The sequence below is a fragment of the Neofelis nebulosa genome, chromosome 1 (genome assembly GCF_028018385.1).
Source record: "Neofelis nebulosa isolate mNeoNeb1 chromosome 1, mNeoNeb1.pri, whole genome shotgun sequence".
Taxonomy (NCBI): domain Eukaryota; kingdom Metazoa; phylum Chordata; class Mammalia; order Carnivora; family Felidae; genus Neofelis; species Neofelis nebulosa.
This window is the reverse complement of record NC_080782.1, coordinates 62,578,487-62,602,425: the sequence shown is the minus strand read 5'-3', so window position 1 is coordinate 62,602,425 and position 23,939 is coordinate 62,578,487. Positions and strand designations below refer to the sequence as shown.

General features: G+C 46.7%; 1 protein-coding gene and 1 long non-coding RNA gene across 8 annotated transcripts in view; one reads left to right on the top strand and one right to left on the bottom strand.

Annotated features, from left to right (window-relative positions):
* Positions 1–22,007, top strand: part of STK10 (serine/threonine kinase 10) — a 118,260-nt gene extending 96,253 nt beyond the window's left edge. Inside the window, exons 13-19 of the mRNA XM_058723414.1 lie at positions 2,772–2,864; positions 5,946–6,075; positions 7,847–7,971; positions 8,961–9,149; positions 9,705–9,830; positions 12,491–12,604; positions 19,544–22,007. Of these exons, the coding sequence (XP_058579397.1) occupies positions 2,772–2,864; positions 5,946–6,075; positions 7,847–7,971; positions 8,961–9,149; positions 9,705–9,830; positions 12,491–12,604; positions 19,544–19,684 (918 nt within the window). The 3' untranslated portion in view covers positions 19,685–22,007. The remainder of the gene's footprint in view (positions 1–2,771; positions 2,865–5,945; positions 6,076–7,846; positions 7,972–8,960; positions 9,150–9,704; positions 9,831–12,490; positions 12,605–19,543) is intronic.
* The window catches only part of LOC131508198 (uncharacterized), a 72,553-nt gene that overhangs the window by 3,152 nt on the left and 45,462 nt on the right, over positions 1–23,939 (bottom strand). For 4 of the 7 annotated variants that reach the window (XR_009259921.1, XR_009259936.1, XR_009259929.1 and 1 more), the window contains 3 exons: positions 18,081–18,238; positions 12,466–12,670; positions 11,182–11,248 (listed from right to left, as the gene is read on the bottom strand). This is a non-coding gene — a long non-coding RNA (uncharacterized LOC131508198). Of the gene's footprint in view, positions 1–11,181; positions 11,249–12,465; positions 12,671–18,080; positions 18,580–19,370; positions 19,545–23,939 lie in introns of those variants that run through there. The other 3 variants (XR_009259939.1, XR_009259926.1, XR_009259913.1) reach the window with 3 other exon arrangements.

Below are 23,939 nucleotides of genomic sequence, written 5' to 3'. Positions count from 1 at the left end.
CTCCTGCTGGGGTACAGTGCTGACACTAAGCATAACCCCCAGCTCCAGGGCAAGTGCAGGGAGCACAGTCTTGGGAGTCAGGTCTGGTTCTGAGTCGTGGCTCTGGATCACTAACTATTGAGCTTTGGACAAGTGATCTTCCTGAGCCCTAGTTACCTCCTATCAAAATGAGAGCTATTCAGCACCTGTTTTATTGACGGTCTGCATGTATGGCCCTGTGCTAGGTGCTGGGGGTACTGAGCAGAATAGATAGGGACTCTACCCTCAAGAAGCTGTTAATTGCCATGGAATCCAGAAGTTTTTGGCCATTTCTGATATTCATTAAAAATTTTATTTGTGAGAGGGAGAGAGAGAACACAAGGGGGGAGGGAGGGGCAGAGGGGGGAGGAGAGAGAGAGCGAGCGAGCGAATGCTAAGTAGGCTCCATGCTCAGTATGGAGTCCAACATGGTGCTTGATCCCATGACCCTGGGATCATGACCTAAGCCAAAACCAAGAGTCAGACGCTTAACCAACTGAGCCATCCAGGCGCCCCTGCTGTGCATTTTCCTTTCCAGTCTCTTTCTCCCCAAAACACAAATATTAGACCTTTGGTATTTTCCTGTAAGTCCCTAAACCCTTAGTTTTCATAATTTTTATTAGTCTTCAAATTCACGGGCTCTTCTGCCGCCTCCATTCCACCCTGGGTCCATCCAGTGCTTTCTGTGTTTACTGTTAGATGCTGTATTGTTTGGTCCTAAGCTTTCTAATTGTCTCTGTTTTAGAGTTTGTATTTCTCTGTGGCAACATTCTCTCTCTCCATTAATCTCAAATATGTTTACCTTTACCTGACAGAGTGTGGTTATAATAGCTGCTTTATAGTTTTTGTCTGATAATTCCAGCGTCTGTGCCATCTTGGAATTGGTATGTGATGATTTTTTTTCTTTGCAAATGGGTCACATTTCCTGATTCTTTGTACGTAATTTTGGATCGTATCATTGACATTTTGAATGTTCTAGTCTGTGGACTCTGGGTCCTGTTACAGTCTGGAGAGTGTTGACATTTTTGTTTTAGCAGGCAGTTGATCTTGTTAGGTTCAGACCACAGGTTCTGTCCTGTCTTCTGTGGGTGGTGGCTCTGATCGTAGTATAGTTTTCAAAGCCCCTGCTGTACTGCTTTGGGTCTGTCTTGCTCCTGCTCGGCACGGGTGAACTTGAGACATGCGTGGGGTCACGCACAGAATTAGGGTTTCCCTCCTGCTGTCTTCTCTCTGGGATTCTTCCCACACTCTCTGGCCCGCACAGGCCCCTCTTCCTGGTTCTCTGGCCAGAAACATGAAGTTTCTTACAGAGTCTTAGTTACCTTTCCCATTGCACTGCTGTGCAGGTCTGAGAATGGTGCAAAGCCAGGACAGCAAAAGGGGGAAAAAAAAAAAACAAAACTAGGAAACTCGCTCCTGTGCTGGCCCCTCCTACAAGTTTTGACTCTTCTGATAGTCATCTGCTTTTGTTTACTTTCCAGAGTCCTCAGGTAGTTGTTTTTTGTATTTTATCCAGCGTTTTTCATTGTGATCGGCAGGACAGGGAGGCTGTTTTGGCTTACGCTGACCATGCCAGAAGAACTCCCCTGGAATGTTCTTTTGATCATGGACAGTATTTTTCCACCAGCTGCTCCTAAGAGCCTTCCATCAGTGAGTTTGGAGTGGTGTTTCAGGCACCTGTAGAGGTGTGGGTTCCTCAGAACTGTCTGAGGAACTCTGGGTGCCTTGGAGAGAAATGTCATGAATCTCTTCTCCCTCTTCTGTTATAAAAGACAGAAACTGGGGGCACCTGGCTGGCTCATTCAGTAGAGTGTGCAGCTCTTGATCTCAGGGTTGTGAGATAGAACCCCACATTTGGTGTAGAGATTACTTACCAAAAACAAAACAAAACAAAACAAAACAAAACAAAAGAAACCCATTTCCAGCTGGCTTGAGAACACTTACTGGCCCTGATCGGGAGGGCAGAAGTATCACCAGGAACCCTTCTTTTTCTTGTTTTGGCATTGCTTCTCTGCATTCATCTTTGTCTCTGGCAGGCCCTTCCAGGGTGGCCCACCATGGCCTACATCCTAGTTTAGCAACCCCGGAGGACAGAGATCTGCTTTCCTTGATAGTTCCAGCACACATCCTAAAGCTCTCACTGGCCCAGCAAGGTGTCTGAACCAATCCCTGAGGCCAGGGCATGGAACATGTTGACCGACAGCCTGCATCATATGTGTGCCTGGCCTAGAGCCAGATGGAGATGGCCGGGGGCGAGGGGGGGAGCGGGTATCAGCACCACCTGAACCTCAGGAACGGAGGAGATGTCACCCTTGAGGGGTGAGAAATATCTTAGATCATTATAAGGGTTTAACAGATTGACAGTTTGTGGGATTAATATTTCTTGGGGGTGGGTGATTAGGAAGAAAATGTCTACAGAGGTTTCTGGGGGCACAGTATGAAGAAAGGTTGACAAAGTCTGCCCTCAAGGAAGGGGAGGTGATGCTCTCAGAAGGCCGCAGGATGTCAAGCAGCAAAAGCAGGACCTCTTCGCTCTGGGGGAGTCTGAAACCCAAGCCAGCAGCAGACAGGAGTAGGCCAGAGAGGACTACCTGTCAGGGGCTTGGTGGAGAGCGGGGTGGGGGGCCAGTGTCTAGAAAGCTGCGCCTCGCCTCTGGCCTGCCTGGCCCAGGAGTTCTGGTGTTGTAGTCTTTCTTTCTAGGAAGTGTGAGGAGGGACGCTGACCCAGCCGCTGTCTTCTGTTTCTGGTACAGGTGAAGAACGAGGTGGAGAGGCTTCCGAGGCAGCAGCGGAAGGAGAGCATGAAGCAGAAAATGGAGGAGCACGCACAGAAGAAGCAGCTTCTCGTGAGTCCTTGCCCTCGGTCAGCGAGTCCCAGGTTGGAGGACCCGAGTGATGACCAGGTTCCTCCTCTGTCTCAAGTCCAGCCTATTTTGTTGGCACCTCCCTCATGCAGCCTTCCTTGATTGCTCTCGCTCCAGGTAGAAGTGAGCTCCCTGTCTCTGGACACCCCAGCCCTTTACATCCGTGTCTTAGGGTTGTTTGTAGGCCATGTCTCCTTGAATAACCCAGTACATCCACCTGCCCACATGGCACCTTTTAGAATCTTAAGACAAACCCACGACCTCCCAGACCTGGTCCTGTTCTTGTATTTTTTTTTTTTTTAATTTTTTTTTTTCAACGTTTTTTATTTATTTTTGGGACAGAGAGAGACAGAGCACGAACGGGGGAGGAGCAGAGAGAGAGGGAGACACAGAATCGGAAACAGGCTCCAGGCTCCGAGCCATCAGCCCAGAGCCTGACGCAGGGCTCGAACCCACGGACCGCGAGATCGTGACCTGGCTGAAGTCGGACGCTTAACCGACTGCGCCACCCAGGCGCCCCCCTGTTCTTGTATTCTGAGGGGGCACTGTCCTTCATCCTGCTGTCAGGCCAGAAACGTTGTTATTTCTGACCGTTCCTTTCCTTCCAACCCTTTATCACCTCCTGAAGCATGGATTTTGTTTTTTTGTTTTTAAGCTCCAAACTGTCTCTGGATCTGCTAACTTTGTCAATATCTCTGTGACTTCATAGCGATTGTCATCTTTTGCCTGGACTACTGCAGTAGCCTCCCAGCTAGTCTCCCTGCTTCCTCTCTTGCTCTCCTGCAATTTTCTCTCCCACCAGCCAGTGTAATCAACATGAACTCCAGATCTCATCATGTCACCCTCCCCCTATAGCCTTGTGTCCTGAAAGCCTTCAGGGGCTCCCACTTTGTGTATAAGATAAGACCAGCCTCCTCATGTGCTTACAAGGCCCTGTCTGTCTGGCCCCTGCTAGCCTCTCCCCGCTCCACTCGATCCTCCCAGCCCCAGCCTCACTGGCCTTCTCCTTAGCCCTTGTCGGACCATGTGCTTGTTTTTCTCCCACTGGGGCGTCTGTACATTTTGCTGCCTCTGCCCCCAAATATATAGAAAATTAGAGTCTACACTTAAAATGCTTTTGTATATTACCCAGTTTAGCATTCATGGCTTATCAGGGTAGGTGCTATTTGTTTTTCCCTTTACAGAGAAAGAAAGCAAGGCTTAGAGAGGTGACTTTGTAGAGTTAATGGTATGGGGCAAGGCTTGAAACTCAGTCTGACTCCAGACTTCATGTTCTCTCCAGGACACCATCATACTTTCCTACAACCTGTCCTTTGGTGCTGTGATCAGAAAAAAAAATGCAGGGCTGGGGAGGGTGGGGGAGATAGGCCCCGGCCTCACACAGGGAGAGCATATTGGGCCTTTAAGGGGGCCATTATCGCAAGGGCATCAAGAGCCTCAAAAATGTACACATTGTTGGCCTGGGTTTTTTTGCTTCTAGAGACTAATCCTAAGGATTAATCATCACAGAAGTTCACAAATATTTAGCTACCAGAGTATGAAGACATACTCCATCTAAAATAGAGACAACTTGGGGCACCCAGGGGGGCTCAGTCAGTTAAGCATCCAACTCTTGATTTTGGCTCAGATCACGATCTCACAATTCATGAGTTTGAGCACCACATCAGGGTCTGTGTGGCCAGCACAGAGCCTAATTGGGATTCCTCTCTCACTCTCTTCTCTGCCTCTTCCTCTCTCTCTCTCTCTCTGCAAATAAATACATAAACATAAAAAAAAAAATAGAGACAACTTGGAAACAAATTATTAGGTATTGGGTGAATAAGGTTAGGGTATACCTACCTGTGCCATGAAATGTTTTCGGCCATCAAAACTCACTTGATAGAAGATTACATTATCACTAAAGGTATTTTTACATTACATTATCATTAAAGGTATTTTTAATTTTTAAAAATTATAGTAAGATAAGGCATAACGAATTTAGCACCTTAACCATTTTTAAGCATATAGTTCAGTAGTATTAGGTACATTCACACTGTTGTGCAAACCATCACCACTGTCCGTGTCCAGAACAGTTTATCTTGCAAAACTGAAACTCTACCCATTAGATAATAACACCCCATGCCCTTCCCCCAGTCCCTGGCAACCACTATTCTACTCTCTGCCTCCACAAATCTGACTTCCTGTAAGTGGGATCATATGGTATTTGTCCTTTTGTGTCTGATTTACTTGACATGTCTTTGAGATTCATCCATGTTGTGGCATATGTGGGAATTTTCAGGGCGGAGTAAGATTCCATTGTGCATATATGCCACATTTTGTTTATCCACTCCTCTGTCTGTAGGCACTTGAGTGTTTCCATCCCGTGGCTGTTGTGAATAATGCTGTTATGAACATGGGTGTACAAATCTCTAAGTCCTTTTAAATAATTTGTGAAATACAGATGCAAACATGTTTGTATAGATACACCAAAACCAGCTGCTGCTCCTGGGTGATAGGATTAGTGGGGATTTCTAGTTTCTGCTTACGTGTTCCCTAAAATTTTTAAATTTTAATTTTTTAAATCTGACTATGGAAAATTAAAAACATAGGCAGAAATAGGTATATTAGGAACCCCCACATACATGTCACCTGTTACCTGGTCTCAGTAATTAGGAGCTCATGTCTACTCACTCCCCCACCCTTCAGGGTTATTTCGAATCAAATCCCACGTATCATATCCTTTCACCTGTCAGTGTCTTAGTATGCATCTGTAAAAGAACCCACAATACTATAAAGTCACCTAAGAATTTAAATATTTATCGGTAACTGCTTCATGACATCCCATTTGCAGTTGAGTCATCAGTTACATTTCCATTTGTCTCATGAATTTTTTTTTTTTTAATCTGTTGTTTGAATCAGGGTCCATATGAAGCACATATGCCACAGTTGGTGGACGTGTCTCTAAGTCTCAGGTTTCCCCTGCGTATGTTTTCTTTGCCGATCACGACGACTCCTCTGTAGTAAAAGTAGACGTTGAGGTGCCGGAACCGGTGCTAAAGGTCTGTCCTCCTCTCTCCCGCCCAGGACCGGGACTTCCTGGCCAAGCAGAAGGAGGACCTGGAACTGGCGATGAAGAAGATCACTGCGGACAACAGGCGGGAGATCTGTGACAAGGAGCGCGAGTGTCTCACCAGGAAGCAGGAACTCCTTCGAGGTGGCTGCCAGAGAGTGGGCTGTGCTAGGAACTGCTAGGTTCTTCTCCATCCTAAAACCGAACAGCATCCTTCAGGGCGACACATGGGGAAAGCCTCCACTGCAGTCAGGACTGAGGCACAGAGCCGACATTATTTGACCTCTTTCCTGAGGTTGAGGAAGGAAGAAAGCCAGCAAGCCACATAGAGTGGGTAGAAACTACAGGGTGGTGGGGAAAGTATCGTGCCCCTTATGACGTCCATCACATGTGGAGTGACGGCTGTGCCAGGCTGTGTGCCAGTTTTCATGGCTCTCTCTCCTTGAATCTTCACCTTAACCTGACAAGTCGTCTTTGTAGACGAGGAAACAAAGGCTTGTGGAGCCACTGTGCTTGGGCCGGGGTTGCTCGGCTAATGCGTGGTAGAATGAGCCTTGAACGTGGATCTCCTCTTGAAGCCGAGTTCCTGACTGCTCTGGTGTGCTGGTGCTCTGACGGGTTTGCGGGCTGGCAAGTCCTTCGAGCCCAAGACCTTCCAGAGACACTAGTGCGGGCCACTCCCGGAGGGAGGAGGGCAGAGGAACTCTAGGGTACAGAGAGAGGGCTTCTGTACCTGGATGGGGTCACTAGCAGGGGAGGTTCTGGGGTAGAGTTCTGAAGGGCAGCAGGGCTTAGGGTCTTTCTTTAGCCCCTTAGGTTTATCTTCTCTATGCCTAGCGGATGTTGGGTGCAGTTTTGTGTGGCGTGCCAAGCAGGTGGGCTCTGAATGGCCAAAATTCTGCTGTTTGAGCTACACTTGAAACAGTTGGATGGGAGAAGTTCAGAGTTTGGCACCCGTGGGCTTCTGAGAGTCGACAGTCCAGCCTGCGGTAAAGATGTAAACAACATAGGGCCGGTGTACAGGTGCCGTCTCTGGCTTACTTACACAGCAGGTGCTGCGGCCAGGGCTGTGATGGCCGGTGCAGGCAAGCCTTGTAAACCCCTCAGTACTTGGTGTGGGGCAGCAAAACGGGGTCCTTGATGTTCCGACGTTCTGAAGAGCCACTGCGGTTTCAGGAAAGCCCTCATTTTCTTTTTTGGTCCCATGATGCCAGTAGGAACCACCCTACTTGTGGGACAGGGCTTCCGACTTTGATAGGAAGCCAAATCACTGTTCTGATGTACTGTGTGGGTAGTTACCAGTTTTCATAGATCAGGAACGCAATGAAATGAAATGAACATTCGTGTGGGTTGAGCACCACCCGCTCCGTGTCTTACAGGGCATGAAGTCTTCATCTGACGCCAGCTCCGTGCCTGTGGCTGAGCAGAAGGTCAATTAATAGACTTCCAGTGATAAAATGCCAGATGCTGTGTCTTAATAATAATGTATACATAAGGGATGTACAGTGGCCAAGGAGGGTCTCGTCCATTCTTCAAAGGAGTGAATAGTGACAGGAGGCTGTTCCTGTCTTCTTCATGGGGTTTCGTGAGCCCTTCCCACTGGCCCATTAGGAAGGCAGCAGTGCACTGTGAGCTGAACATAATGGTCTCCCAAGACCATTTCTGCCTCCACGGAATGGTTGCACACGTTTGGTAGAGGTGGAAGTGGAGGCCTGGAGAGGATTTGTTACCTGTCCCAAACCCCAGTGAAAGATCTGGGTTCTAGTCTCAGTCTCTGGTTTCTCTGGTTCCTGGCTCCATTCGCTTCCCAGTGTACCAGGCTCCTGGGAGCTAACATCTGATGCAGGAGAGGGCAGGGCAGCGCTCAGTGGCACTCTAGCCATTAGCATCTCACCAGGCCTCGTGTCGTCCACAGACCGGGAGGCGGCACTGTGGGAAATGGAGGAGCATCACCTACAGGAGAGGCACCAGCTGGTGAAGCAGCAGCTCAAAGACCAGTACTTCCTCCAGAGGCATGAGCTGGTGCGCAAGCACGAGAAGGTGAGGTCCCGACTTGGGCGGGGCATGGGGCTGCCACCAGAAGCTCTGGGAGGGCCAAGTGGGGCGCCACTTGGGTACCATCTGTGCTCCCAAGAGGAGGCAGGCGTTGGTCATGATAAGGCCCTGGGAGGTTCTGTGAGATGTCCTTCCTCCAATCAAAGGGCCAGGAAGGGGGGAAGCCCTGCAGGGAAGCAGATGGCAGCTCCCTCACTCACTTAGACACCTTAGTGGGTGCCTTTCACTTTTTTCCTCTTCTCCCTGACCTTTCCATTTTCCCCTAATCTCTCTCTTTTGCATGCATTCCCTCGGAATACTTTTAAGTCTCAACTTAATCACCACCTCTGCCAGGAAGCCTTCCTTACCTCCCTCAGACCAGGCAAGGGCCCCTGCTCTGTGTGGCCAGAGGACTCTTACTTCTATGTAATTGTCTTGATTTGGTCCCCTTAGTGGGAGCAGGGACAAACTGAGATCTGGATGCACAATTAGTGGATAATTACAATTCCTAATCTAAATGCAATGATGGACAAACAGCTTTGGGCTGTGGCGGCTCTGAATAAGGGTGCTCAACCTGGCTTGGAAGTCAGGGGAGGCTCCCTGGAGGAGGTGATACCCATGCCAAGTTTTGAAATACAGATAGGTGTTAGGTGAAGGAAAAATTTAGCATGACTTTTAAAAGTATGAATTGACATCTGCCATCAGTAGTGTACGTCTTGCTTTGAGGTATTAGCTTTAATGACATGCCAACCATCGATTAGATGCGAAGGCATTTAGGAGGTAAAAATCCAAAGCGTTACTAACAAAGAGTAACATTTTCTGTTCTCACTTAAAAAATTAACAGTAGAGGTAAAATGATGCCAGACTTGCTCTGCTGAGCATTCAGGGCCACGTGTGTCCTGGGCTCCCGAGCGGAGGGTGGCAGCCTTTGGCCTCTGATCACACCCCCGGCCCAGAGCACACCTGACCTCAGCCCCGGCCGGCTGTGCCCCCAGGAGCGGGAGCAGATGCAGCGCTACAACCAGCGCATGGTGGAGCAGCTGAAGGTGCGGCAGCAGCAGGAGAAAGCACGGCTGCCCAAGATTCAGAGGAGCGAGGGCAAGACGCGCATGGCCATGTACAAGAAGAGCCTCCACATCAATGGCGCGGGCAGCGCCTCCGAGCAGCGCGAGAAGATCAAGCAGGTGGGGGCTCTGTGCGTGTACCGCAGTGGGGACAGATGCCGGTTTGGTGGGGCCGAAATACAGGCTGCAGTACGGGGTCTTGGAAGGGGGGTGTCGGTCACAGCCTGGAAGCCTCACAAGCCCCACGGCGAAATGGCCCTCCGGCGGACAGAGGGGGAGGCTTGGTGTTGCTTTCTCATGCACGGTTCCCTTTCACACTGTGGTGCTTCGATCCTGCGGCTTCCTCTGCTGGTAAACCCCTTCTTCTCATCCACCAAGACCCCACTTGCATGTCACCCATTCGTCTTGGGGACATGGCGCTGGTGGCCCTGGGCTCCCGTGATTCCTGTGTGGTAACGCACGTTGTCTTAGCACGTGGCACAGCACAGCGTTGTGTCCCCACCAGCCTGGGTCTCCGCTCAGGAAGAGAGCATGGCCTGAATGGTGTAGGGCACTCTGACGGGGCTTTCTGGAATGGGGTGGGGGGTGGGGGGTGGGGGGTGGGGGGTGGGCCCCCCCCCTCACCACCAGCCAGGCCTGTGACCCTCTGAGGCACCCACCCTCCCTCTGTTCCAGTTCTCCCAGCAAGAGGAGAAAAGGCAGAAGTCGGAGCGGCTACAGCAGCAGCAAAAACATGAGAACCAGATGCGGGACATGGTGGCACAGTGTGACAGTAACATGAGCGAGCTGCAGCAGCTGCAGGTACAGGCCTCCCCGCCCCCCTTCTCGCATCGCCTCTGTTCCCGGGACCACAGACTCTACAGTAGGGAAGGACTCTCGTCAGACAAGCCCAGGCTAAAACGGTTCAATCCTGCCGTGTCATGCTGGCCAGATCCATCATCTTCCAAGCCATAGTTCCTGCATCCGTAAAATGGGGATGGGGTGGGGGTGAGCATTCCTGTTTGGTAGGGCTGAGCTGAAAGTGCCGCGCCTGGGGCCTGGCAGCGGCCTGTGCTGGGCTTCTGGTTCATCACTGTGTCTTGGGACAAGGTGTCCAAGTTACTCCAATACCAAAACCGGACATTACAAGTAAGGAAGATGGCAAACAATGCCTCAACGAGATATTATTAGCAAATCGACTTCAACAATGTATAGACAGAATTATACACCATGACCAAGTAGGCTTTATCCCAGGCTGGCTCAACATCCAAAAATCAGTGCAATCCGCAACATAACAGGCTAAAGAAAAATCACATGATCACGGCAACAGACGCAGAAAAAGCATTTGACAAAACCCAGCACTCATTCACAACAACACTCTCAGTAAAAACAGGAGTAGAGAGGAACTTCCCTAACTTGATAAAACCTACAGCTGATATCATCCTTAACGGTGAGAAGCGCAAAGCTTTCCCACTGAGATCAGGGAAGGCTGTCTTAGGTGTTGCCAGCCTCTTGGTGACCCCCTTCCCTCGGGAGATCCTGGCCTCTTCCAGTTTCCTGACTCCTGAGCTTGTCCCTGCCTGAAGGGCGCCACCCCAGGAGCCGGTACTTGGAGCCTCCTTGCAGCGGAGCAAGGCATTGTCATGCCTGAGGGATGGGCAGACTCAAACCCCTGTGACTTCAGGAAATTGCTCAGGCTTTTGCACCCATTTGGCAATTTCTGGAGACGCAAGGAGGCGTGGAGGAAACGTGACAGGCATTGAAGCCTGTCAGGTAGGGACTCTGTCATTTGTCACTGTAAATTTTAGCCAACTCCCTCAGCTTCTGCATCTGCTCACGGGGTGACTGGGAGGATTAACTGAGAGAACCCACAGAAAGTGCCAGGAGCCCAGCTTCTGGCAGGTCAAAGGTATTCCGTGCTGTAGTATTATTTCTAACTAAACTGATTTGTAAACTCTCGGGAGCCTTGAGTTGAAATCCAAAATGAAAATCCCCCCAAGGTGTCCCACTCTTCCAACCCCAAACGATTGAGGTATCTGGAGGGAGACCCTTTCCTCTTGCTTTATAAATGCCTTATAAACCACAAGATTGATTCTCTGTGAGGATCAACAGGGACTTATCACTTCTGCCTTGCGAGAAATTCCAGGTAAATTTTGTGAGGCAGATGACTTACCTCAGAGAATAATAAAGTTGGGAGTGTCTCTGTCAGGTCCATGTCCTCATCTTTACACAAATCTCTCCTGAGGAAATGATACATAATACAGAAAATTACATATATAATTTATATAAATATTTATACATACAGATTATCTGAGCTCTGACTGGCATAACAAAATACCAGTCTGGCGGCTTAAACAACAGTTTCGTTTCTCATAATTTTGGAACCTGGAAATCTAAAATCAGGTTGTCGTTGTGGTTGGGTTCTGGCTCGCGCAGAGCCCTCTTCAGATCTTCTGTCCCCTTCCCTTTCTGCCCCATTCATGCTCTCTCTCAAAAATGAATAAACATTAAAAAAGAAATAAATGTAATTATCTCCTAAAGGTCCCACCTCCAAATACCACCACATTGGGGGTTAGGGCTTCAACATATGAACCTTGGGGGGGACACAATTCAGTCCATAGCACAAATGGTTAATACAATGCTATTTAACATAGTGAAAATTAAAAGCAACCTAAGTGACCAAAAATGGAGGAATATTTAAGTAAGATTTGATGAATCTATGCTGTGGGATACTCTGTAGGCATTAAAATTTTCATTAAAAACAATGAAAAATGTTAATTCTTTAGAAGTTAATTAATGTTTACATTATAATGTTAAGGGTGGTGGGAAAGCAGGTTTCAGAATTGTATATAGAGGGTGAGCTAAACAACATTTAGGACAGAGGCTGCCAGAAAATCACATTTTTGCAGTGGCTGCCTCTAGTGGTGGGATTAGGACACATTTTTATTTATTATTAATAGTTTTACTGTTTTGTTAAAATGACATATATGTTCATGTTGAAAAATTCAAACAATCCAAAATAGCACAAAGAAGTAAAGTGCAAATTACTGTAGATCCCACTATACAATAAGAACTATTAACATGAGGGGCGCCTGGGTGGCGCAGTCGGTTGAGCGTCCGACTTCAGCCAGGTCACGATCTCGCGGTCCGTGAGTTCGAGCCCCGCGTCAGGCTCTGGGCCGATGGCTCGGAGCCTGGAGCCTGTTTCCGATTCTGTGTCTCCCTCTCTCTCTGCCCCTCCCCCGTTCATGCTCTGTCTCTCTCTGTCCCAAAAATAAAAATAAAAAACGTTGAAGAACTATTAACATGAACATTCTGAAATGTTCCTCCAGGCATCTCTTGGTATGTATTTATATGCATAGAGTTTCCTATAAATTACAACCAAAGAGAAGAAATATGCTGGTGCTGTCACTGGCTACAGCATGAGGTATGTTTTCAGCCTTCTAAGTTTTCTTACCTGTTCTGCCTGGAATTTGTTCCAGAATGAAAAGTGTCACCTCCTGGTAGAACATGAAACCCAGAAGCTGAAGGCCCTAGATGAGAGCCATAATCAGAACCTGAAGGAATGGCGGGACAAGCTTCGGCCACGCAAAAAGGTAACCACGCCTGGGCTCGTGGGCTCAATAGTAGGCTTTTCTCCATGTTGAGCCACAGGCGTCTGCCTAGGATGTGAATATAGATAAGATACAGATTTACTTTAGGAAGTTGGTTCATATGATTGTGGAGGGCTAGTAAGTCTGAAATCTGCAGGGCAGGTTGTAGGCTGGAGATCCAGGAAAGAGTTGATGTTGCAGTTTTGAGGCCCACCCATGTTAGGGAGGGTAATCTGCTTTACTCAAAGTCTACTGAGTTAAATTTTAATCACATCTAAAAATTCCTTCACAGTGACATCTTGATGGGTGTTTGACCAAACAACTGGGTACCATGTCTTGCCAGGTTGACACATAAAATTAACCATCACAGGGCCTCAGTGTGGTCATTTGTAAAGTGGAGATGTGAATATTGTACCGTGCGATGCAAAAAAGTCATCAGCCCGTAGTGCAGACCAAGGACATACTCATTTCCTTCCGCCCCTAAGCTCTCTGAGGAGAGAGCTGCCTTAATTATCCTTGATCACATGTCTTGAAACCCTGAGGTTTGTTCTGCCATCATACATCAGCTCTGCTCGCTTTCACTGTGGTCTGGACAAGAGGCAGCTGCCCACCTCAGCTAAGTAATGGCCTTGGAAGTCCTTGAATTGAGGCTTCCCTAACCTGTGCTAATGGAGCTTTATGGCTGGCAGCTGGCCAGGGTCCTGGACCTTCCTGGCAGCGGGCCCATGTTCGTCATTTTCTGTAATCATGGCCTGTTGGGCCTTTTGATACTCGACACTCAAATCAATAATGCTCCTGCTGACATCGGTTGACTCTGGTATCAGGAAACAAACGTTCACCTGGTTCTCTTACCTGGTGGTTCTATACCCTTGGCACATCCTGAGAGAGTTTGAAGGTGAATGGCCACGTTGCCTCTAGCAACTGCCTCCTATTTCAGGGGCACCTGGGTTTGGGGGAGGTACTGTGGTGTATGTCTGGGGAGCTGGCATTGGATTTTGCCTCTGGGGGCTGCTGTTTCGCAGAGTTCTTTGTAGAATTGTCTGTCATTAGCTACCTGGGTTACTGCTGGAACACTTAACCAGAGGTGATAGAAATGTTCTTTCACACTCGTGTTACAGTCAGTAATCTTGAGCTATACAGGGGAAGAGAGATGACTGTACACTGTGGAATATTTTTAGAAAACTTCAGACTTAATTCTTTCAAGTCAGTATAGAATATCTGGTAGCATCCATAAAGTGTTGCTTGGGTCACGACTGACACAGAATGTGGCCGCAGACCAGTCCTCCCTTCGCAACCTTTGCTTTTTAGGACTGTAAAATGTAGACAGAACATTTCTTCCCTTAAAGCATGTGTTAGTAAACTATTGTCCATGGGCAAATCTGGCCTACCATCTGTATTTGTAAATAAAATTTTATTGGAACACAGCCATGCTCATTTACACATTGTCAGTGGCCGAGTTTGAAGTACAACGGCAGTTTGAGTAGTTGTGACAGAGACTTCACAGCCTGCAAAGCTGAAAATATTTATAATCTGGCCCTTTACAGAAAAAAGATTAGGCTCCTGCCTTAGGTTATATACATGAATATATATGGTAGGTAGAAGAGAGTAGTGCTTAAGAGCACAGGTTTTGGATGAAGTCCTGGCTCCCCTATTACTAGCTATGAAACGCGGGGCAAGTTACTAAAGCTCTCTGTTCAAAAAGTGGTAGCCGTTATAATTAAATTGTTATTCTTTAGCAGAGGTCACAGACTGATTATCCATGGGCTGAAATTGGCACACAGGCATACTTTGTTTTATGGCGCTTCACAGATAATTGCATTTTTTTTCTCCCTCCAAAATGAAAGTTTGTGGCAGCCCATGGTGAGTAAATCTACCAGTGTCCTTTTTCCAACAGCATTTGCTCACTCCATGTCTCTGTGTGTCTCTTTTGATAATTCTTGCAATATTTTAAACCTTTTCATTTTGTTATGGTAATCTGTGATCAGTGATCTTTGATGTTACTGTCATAATTGTTTTGTGACCACAAAAGATGGTGAACTGACATCAGGCACAGCAACATTTTCCTAGCTATGTCTTCTAAGGCAAGGGAAGCAAAAGCAAAAATAAACTATTGAGGCTACTCCAAACTCCACAAAGTTTTTTGCATAATGAATGAAGGAAACTGCCAACAAGATGAAAAGGCAACCTACTGAATGGGAAAAAAATGTTTGCAAATGATGTATCCAGTAGGGGGTTGATATCCAAAATACATAAGGAACTTAATACCAATAATCTGATTAAAAATGGACAGTTTTCCAAAGACCTATATTTGACCAACCATACATGAAGAGATGCTCAACATCACCAATCCTCAGGGAGCTACAAATCAAAACCACAGATATTACCTTATACCTATCAGAAGGGCTAGGTATCAAAAAGAGCAGAAATTAACAAGTGTTGGCAGGGATGCAGAGGAAAAAGAACTTTTGTGCACTGTTGGTGGGAATGTAAATCTGTGCAGCCACTATGGGAAACAGTATGGAGGGTCCTTAAAAAATTAAAAACAGAGGGGCGCCTGGGTGGCTCAGTCGATTGAGCATCTGACTTTGACTCAGGTCATGATCTCGCGGTTCGTGGGTTCCAGCCCCACATCAGGCTCTGTGCTGACAGCTCGGAGCCTGGAGCCTGCTTCCAATCCTGTGTCTCCCTCTCTCTGCCCCTCCCCACTCATGCTCTGTTTCTCTCTCTGTCAAAAATAAATAAACTTTAAAATATATACATATTTTAAAAAATTAAAAATAGAAATACCATATGATCCAGTAATTCCACTACTGGATATTTGGAAAACAAAACAAAAACATTAATTTGAAAAGCTATATGCACTCCTGTTTACTGCAGCATTATATATAATGGCCAAGATAGGGAAGTAACCCAAGTGTCCATCACTAGATAGATGACTGCATATATAACACATACACACACACAATGGAGTATTAGTCCTAAAAAAACAAGATTTTGCCATTTTGGACAACATGGATGGATCTAGAGGGTATTATGCTAAGTGAAATAAGCCAGACACAGAAAGACAAGTGCCATATGTTTCATTTATATGTGGAATCTAAACAAAGCAAACAAAAAGCAGGAACAAAACCCATGAATACAGAGAACTGATAGGAGGGGATGGGATAAAAATTACAGCGTTGGAAATATAGTCAACGGTAACAGCATTATATGGTGACAGATGGCAGCTACCCTTGTGAGCCAGCATAGTGTACAGAGTTGTCACATCACTGTGTTGTACACCTCACACTAATGTAACGTTGTGTGTCAACTATACTTCAACAGAAACAATAAAAATGCATTTTATGGGGAAAAAAGAAAGATGGTGAACTGTTGTGTATTCTGACTATTCCACTGACTGACCATTCCTCCGGCTCTCTTCCTTTCTGCTCAGGCCTCATTCCATGAGACACGGTATTAGTGAAATTAATGAGGCCAGTGAATAACCCTACAGTGGCCTCAAAGTGGTCAAGTGAGAGGAAGGGTTGCATGTCTCTCGCTTTAAATCAAAAGCTAGACATGATCAAGCTTAGTGAGGAAGGCACGCTGAGACTTGAGATACTGTCCTTTCCCACCAGCTACAGTCGAGTTGTGAATGCAAAGGAGAATTTTTTAATTAAAAGTACTACTTCAATGGATACATGAATGATAAGAAAGCTAAACAGCCTTACTGCTGAAAGGGAGAAGATTTTTATGATCTAGGTAGAAGATCAAACCAGCCACGAATTCCCTTAAGCTAGGCCTAATCCAGAGCAAGGCCCTAACCTGTCTTCGGTGCTATGAAGGCTGAGGTGAGAAAGCTGCAGAATAAAAGTCTGAAGCTAGTAGAGGTTGGTTCATGAGGCTTAACGAAAGACGCCGTCTCCAGAACGTGAAAGTGCAAGGTGAAGCAGCTAGTGTTGACGTAGAAGCTGCAGCACGTTATCCAGGAGATGCAGCGAAGGGAATTCGTGAAGTTGGCTACACTAGACAACAGATTTTCAATATAGATGAAACAGCCTTATGTCAGGAGAAGACTTTAGAGCTGGAGAGGAACAGTCCATGCTGGGCTTCAGAGCTTCAAAGGACAGGCTGATTCTCTCTTGTCAGGGGCTAGTGCGGCTATTGACTTTAAGTGGAAGCCAGTGCTCATTTGCCATTCTGAAAATCATAGGGCCTTTTAGAATTATGCTCTATCCTGCCTGTGTTGTATAAATGGAACGGCAAAGCCTCGATGATAGCACATCTGTTTACGACATGGTTTACTGAGTATTTCAAACCCGCTGTTGATATCTTCTGCTCATTGGCAGTGTGCCTGGTCACCCAACAGCTCTGATGGAGATGTACAACAAGATTATTATTTTTTTAAAAAAGATGAATGTTGTTTTCATGCTTGGTAACACAATATCTATTCTGCAGCCCGTGGTCGAGGAGTAGTTTTGACTTTCCAGTGTCATTATTTAAGAAATACAATTTCGTGAGACTATAGCTGCCATAGGTAGTGATTTCTCTCATGGATCTGGGCAAAGTTAGCTAAAAACCTTCTGGAAAGGATTCACCATTCTAGATGCCATTAAGTACATTCGTGATTCATGGAAGAGGTCAAAATATCAACATGAACAGGGCTTTGGAGGAAGTGGGTGACTTTGAGGGGTTCAGGACTTCAGTGGAGACAGTAACTGTGATGTGGTGGAAATGGCAAGACAACTGGATTAGAAGTGGAGCCTGAAGATGTGGTGGACTTGCTATCGTCTCAGGATAAAACTTGAACAGAGGAGGAACTGCTGATGATGGATGAGCAAAGAAAACGGTTTCTGGAGGTGACATCTGCTCCTGGTGAAGACTGTTGAAATGCCAGGAAAGGATTTAGAATATCTCATGAAGTTAGTTGATAAGGCAGAGGCAGGGTTTGAGAGGACTGACTCAAGTTTTGGAAGAAGTTCTACTGTGGGTAAAATGCTGTCAAACAGCATCACAGGCTACAGAGAAATTGTGAAAGGAAGGGTCCATCAATGTGGCAAACTTCATCATTGTCTTATTTTAAGGAATTGTATGTGAACTATACCTCAGTAGTAAAAATTAAGAAATAACTACATTTACCCTGGTGAGCAGAGCATAATGTACAAAACTGTCGTCACTATGTTGCACACCCAAAACATATTACATGTCAATAATAAAAAAATTGCCACAGCCACACCGTCAGCAGTCACCTCGTTCAATCAGCAGCCATCAACACTGAGGCAAGACACTCCACGAGCAAAAATGTCATGAATTGCTGAAAGCTCAGATGACGATTAGCACTTTTTAGCAATAAAGTATGTGCTAATTATGGTACATACGTTTTTTTTAGACACGGCTATTGCACACTTAGACCACAGTGTACTATAAACATAACTTTTTATAAACAACTTTCATACGCATTAGGAAATCAGAAAATTCATTTGTGTATCATGACACTTACTTTATTGCAGTAGTCTGGTACCAAACCCACAGTACCTCCGAGGGAATGACTGTGTAAGGGAATTTTTCATAAGAATCTGGGTTTCCAGTTTCTTTTGTGAATCCAGGAGCTCTGGCCACACTGGGCTCATTGTATCACGTGACAGACATCAGCTGGAGCTGAAAAGAAACCGCCGTCTTCAGACACAGTGTGTGCTCTTCACCTCACCGCAGTCCTCCTCACTCCCTATTGCCTCACACCCAGCTCTCTTTCTTCATTCAGTTCATCTGGCTGGCTCCCATAGGCACTGGATTTCGTAACATGTTACAAGAGCTTACACAGTACCACTTTTATCTTGCTTATATATAATGTTTGTTTACCACAAACACTTTTAACACTAATATATCCGGGGGCACCTGGGTGGCTCAGTCAGTTAAACGTCCAACTTCATCTCGGGCCATGATCTCATGGCTCGTGAGTTTGAGCCCCATATTGGGCTCTCTGCTGTCAGCACAGAGCCTGCTTCAGATCCTCTGTCCCCACCTCTCTCTCCACCCCCCCTCCCCTGCTGCTTCTCTCTCTCTCTCTCTCTCTCAAAATAAAAATTAAAAACTTAAAAAACGTATTTATTTTTTTTAAGATTAAAAAAATGTTTGACGTTTATTCATATTTTAAGAGAGCAGAGCATAAGTGGGGGAGGGGCAGAGAGAGAGGGAGACACAGAATCTGAAACAGGCTCCAGGCTCTGAGCTGTCAGCACAGAGCCTGACGCGGGGCTCAAACTCACAGACCATGAGATCATGACCTGAGCTGAAGTCGGATGCTCAACCCACTGAGCCACCCAGGCGCCCCTAAAAAACATAATTAAAAAAATGCTAATACATCTGGCAAAGGAGAACTTCAACCAAGACACTAGACACTTGCTCTGAGTTACCAAATGGGCTTTTACAACACAGAGAACCCGTCGTACTGCAGGTTTTCAGAATCACAGTGTCAGGGGATGGTGGGAAGGCACATGATTTTTGAAGACAACTCCCTAGGTGATTTCTGTGGGGCAGTATCCTCATTAGGAACACAATGTACTTGGACATTCTGGCCCTGTCCTCCCACCTGCCCCCAATCACCCACTGTTAAATCTGTCCATTTTCTACCTTGGGTCTTTCTCCATTCGATTGTTTTCCTGCCAGGAGACTGGCATCTACCGCCCCCCCCCCCCCCCCCCCCCATTGAGATGGCATTTCACCAAACCGTGGCCCTTGATCCACAACAAAATCCTGCATGGTTGTGACAGAAGGAAGCTAGAGGTGGTACCTGTCTTCTGGGTGATGCACTCTGGGAAAGGAAAGATGGAAGACCGAGTTACCCATGCAGCAAAGGCTTGTTGGGAGGGAAGGGAAATTTCCAGAGGAGGCCACTTTGGTCAGGGTCCTGTGTTTGGGAGATCCATGCCAATGGCATCTGACTGCACCCTCTCTCTGTCCTAGGCTCTGGAAGAAGATCTGAACCAGAAGAAGCGAGAGCAGGAGATGTTCTTCAAACTGAATGAGGAGACAGAATGCCTGAACCCTACCACCCCAAACAAGGCCACCAAGTTCTTCCCCTATAGCTCTGTGGATGCTTCTTAACAGCCACCTGGGGCTGTGGCTGGCAGGTTGGCAGGCCTCCAAGGCCCTCCCATTCTCTGTGAACAAGTAACTCAGGACCCCCCCCCCTTCCCTCTTGCTTCCAGGCCAACTCGCATCTAGCCCCTTGCCTTGTGCTACCCCAGCTATGCCCAACAGACCCACCCCAGTGTTCCTTAATTCTTGCTCACTCATGGAGAGCGAGGTTTTATTATGTGTTGCCTGATCCTAATGTATGTCCCCTCTGAGCCCCACATCCCTTCAAGGTGTCAGTGATTTGGGCTGCTAGTGGGGTCACGGCCCAGGAGGAATGGTGTTCTGCAGCCTTGAGGCCCTCCTGCTTGCCAAAACATCAGTTTTGCTATCTGTGGGCACAAAGCGCTACCATCAGTCACCATGAGTTTGTCCATATTGTGATTCTTGGTGTGGTGTCAGACAAGAACACGGCTCCTAACAGCCATTTCAGTTCCTAGCGAAGCCCGTCCTGCTGCCAGCTGCTCAGGGGGTGCCCTCATTCTTCCAGTAGCCCCCAATTTGCTTCCCTCTTGAGACAAGGCTGTGTCTACAATAGTGGGCTGGAGGAGAGCCTGAATCCTTCATTCTGCTGGCCTTGGGTGTTTCTTGCCATCTTGTGTCCCTCTGCCTGCACACACATACGTACCCAAGGCTTGGCCCCGTGGCATTACCCAGGCTTGCCTCTGCTCTGGGCCTCTTGTGCCAGGTGGGTTGAAACATACTCATTGCCTGAGCCTGTGCCACTGAGCATGTTTACGTGGAGCCATTGGTTTGAAGGGTGCTGGGTACTGGCACAAGATGGTATATAGGCTGAACTGCCGGTCTGTGATTCCCTTTGGCGCCTACACTGGATGCTGTGTTCAGGGATAAATTCCTCACCACACAAGACTTTCACAGCCTAGGCTGTTCCCGTCTCATCCTTGCCCATCCTGTCTGCAGGCTGTTTCCCTCTGCCCCTCCTAGCAGGAGTCTGGCCTCATACTTGAGACAGAGGCTGGTAGTCGCTGGGATTTCTGTTCAGGAAGAAAAAACATCAGGGAGAAATGCAATGCTTCCTGCCCCCAGCAACAGAGCAGATGCAAAGCTGCTTCTTCTCAGATGGAATCCTGGGCCTTCGGGTTATTCAGCTGGCCACCCACAGATTCTGATCCCACAGGCTGCAGGATGTAGATAAAAAGTAATGCTCAAACAGGCATTCAGTTTATCTACAAAGAAAGCTTTTTTCACTTTGATTTCTAACTTGAAACAAATATAAACAAATGGCTTCTATAGGACGATAACCTGCTTTAAATAAATAAAACAGAAAACTGAAGGCGAGTTTGAGGAATCATGGATGACGTATTAAGTCTGGGTACTGTTTTGTCATGATGGAGTGGCTGACATCCCAGGAGGACTTTTTCCTTCTTCACTCCTACACGTTAAGGTTTGACACTTTGTCCTACAGCAATTCTCTGCAAGTTTCTTGGCACTGGTTGTAACTGGATCTTGGAGAGGGAGGGTTGCCATTCAGTAAGAAGGGACTTAGGGTTCCCAAGGCTTACATATGCAGTGAAGATGCTCTGCGGGCTGTGGGAACGCAGTGGTCCTCTTAAGTTGGTGAACATTTGAGCTTGCCTGCTTCAGTATTTGACCCAGATGCAGCAGTTTTCTGGTCTCACACAGATGAGACCAGTGAAACAATTGTCCCCTTTTTTTATTTTTGGTGCACAGGTGCCGGGAAAATGTGACCTAGCAGCAGTGTAATTACAGAACACTGTCCGAGTTCCACCAGCCAAGGCCGGCCCTGGCAAATGGTCAGGCAGGGCTGATTTGGGTTTTGTTTACATTATTGCCTGGGGTGTGAGAAGGGGCATTTACATGAAATGACGGTTTGTGGTTCAGACGAAAGTCTTTGATCATTCCCCTATCTGGCTTCTCATTCACATTTGAATCTTATTCAAGAGTTGCTGCTTTCCTGTTCAGTGCTGCCCAAGTCCTGATGGCTCCCCTCTCCTTTCTGGATGGGGGCCGGTTGGATCCTCCAGCCTCATGATTGAGCCAACACGCATGCCCACCAGTGAGAAGGCCCACGCAGTATTCCGCATGCCCCATGCTAATGTTTCCTCGGGAAGGGACAGATGGAACTGTTTCTTGTTTTCAGTCCGTTTTTGGCAGAGTAAATATAACTAACTTATATTTTCCCTTTATAAAGGATAGAAGTTATTTTTATGTAGTTTCAAAACTTTATACAAAACTTTTGTAAAATGTTCTCTACAAAGTTTAACTGCAAGAATGTAAATATGCTTCTAATAAAATAGCAAAAGGAGAGAAACCCTATTTGCATTTGTGCTTGTTCTCTCGGGTGGGGTGGAAACAGCATGGCAGACTTAGCCACGTCTGCCAGGCAAGAAAGGGTTTACCATCTTCTCCGTGCACTGGTGCTTTCCAGGTCACATGGCCAGTCAGACCTTGGGGTGGGTTTCTGTTTTGAAAGGAGTTATATTGGGTGTGTGTTCTCTACAGACATTGAATGACATTCGCATTCAACAATAAACATTTGGCCCCCAGGAGTTTCCAAATACTAACTTACTGAATCCTTTTAACAACCTGTGAGGAAGACATTGTCATTCCCATTTTATAGAGGAGCAAATAGATATGAAGCAAGGGTAAGGTCAGGCTGAACTTCACCACACTGGTAAATGATGCCTATGAAATTCAAATTAGACCTTCTGAGGTGCTGTCTCCACCACACCTCCTCTCCCACTCTCAGCTGCCCATTACACTAAGAGTCATGCACTTAACTATCAGCTGCTGTATTTAAAAGCATTTTTCTGCCATGCTTCTAAAACCCCATTCAGGGGTTCTTAACCTGGGGTCTAAAGACCTCCCCTATCACCAGCAAGGGGTCCGAGGGTAGAATTCAGGGTGTCTTTGTTCCTGGATGGGAAAAGATTTGGTTTTTAGTTTGATTAAGCTCTGAAATTCAGTATTCCCTTTCTGTATGGATGCAGGCAACCAGCTCTGTTAGGACAAGTGGTACCTGAGACTGTGTCAGCAATAGAATTCAGAGATTTCATCTCATGTTACTGCTGTGCAAACACCTCCAAATTTTGTTCATCGCTTTGAAATAACAGTAGTTATTGGACTAATTGTTAGCTCCTGTTATTTAAGATTGAGATATTCAGGGGCGCCTGGGTGGCTCAGTTGGTTAGGCATCCAACTCTTGATTTTGGCTCAGATCATGATCTTACAGTTCATGAGATCAAGCCCCAGGTGGAGCCTGGTTGGGATCCTCTCTCTCCCTCTCTCTGTCCCTCCCCCGCTCAAAATAAACATTAAGAGAAATTGAGGTGTGCATATTACATTACATACACAGATCACATCTATAAGTCAATATATATATATATATTTTTTTTTTCTAATATTTTGGTACCTATATTTCATTATGATAGGTTTCACTTGTAATCTATGTGCTTTACATTGTGCATCTGAAAGTATTCTCAGAAGGGGATTGCATTCTTGGTGGAATACCTTCAAATTAAGGACCTCTACTGTGTCTGCAGCCCTGAGCTGACACTGTCCTAGAAACCTGCTGACCAGCAGGTGGTGGTCCACTCTCAGGGTGTCTCATATGTCTGTGACTTGGTGTGTTGGGGCAAGGGGTGCAGTGCAAGCAAACAGCAGCTGGCATGCCTCCCATTAAGGGACACAAAAATGACTGGGGTTCCCAGGAAAAAGGATTCATGAGACTGATGAAGAAGATAATGCATCAAAGGATACATGGAACTTGAGAAATGAGATCGTTCCACATTAACTGAGCCCTCTTATGCACTAAGTGCTTGAGGTGCTGAAATGAGTAAGACATTGACATGATCTTCAAAATACTTGTCCTGCTGAGGAAACAGACCTGGAGAAAGAGTGTTAGTTCAGGTTGATGGAGCCTTGGAGAATGAGGGAAGAGCTCTCAGAGATGGTGATGCAGAATCTGGGAGGACTAGTTACTATGTGCCAGAACACATTCAGGGACTGGGTTGTGAAGTGGTTTATGAGCCATGAGGCTGGAGAGAACAGGGCCAGACCCATGTACCTGGGCTCAAGCTGACCCTTACCATCCCAAGGGCAGTAAGAAATCTGGGAAAGAGTTTACTCAGGGGAAGTACAGTTGAAATCATGACTGCAGCAACTCAAGAGACCAGCCGAGGACAGAGATTAACATTGATGCTGGTGGGAATGATGGCCCACAAAGGCTGGAGGCTTTAGGAAG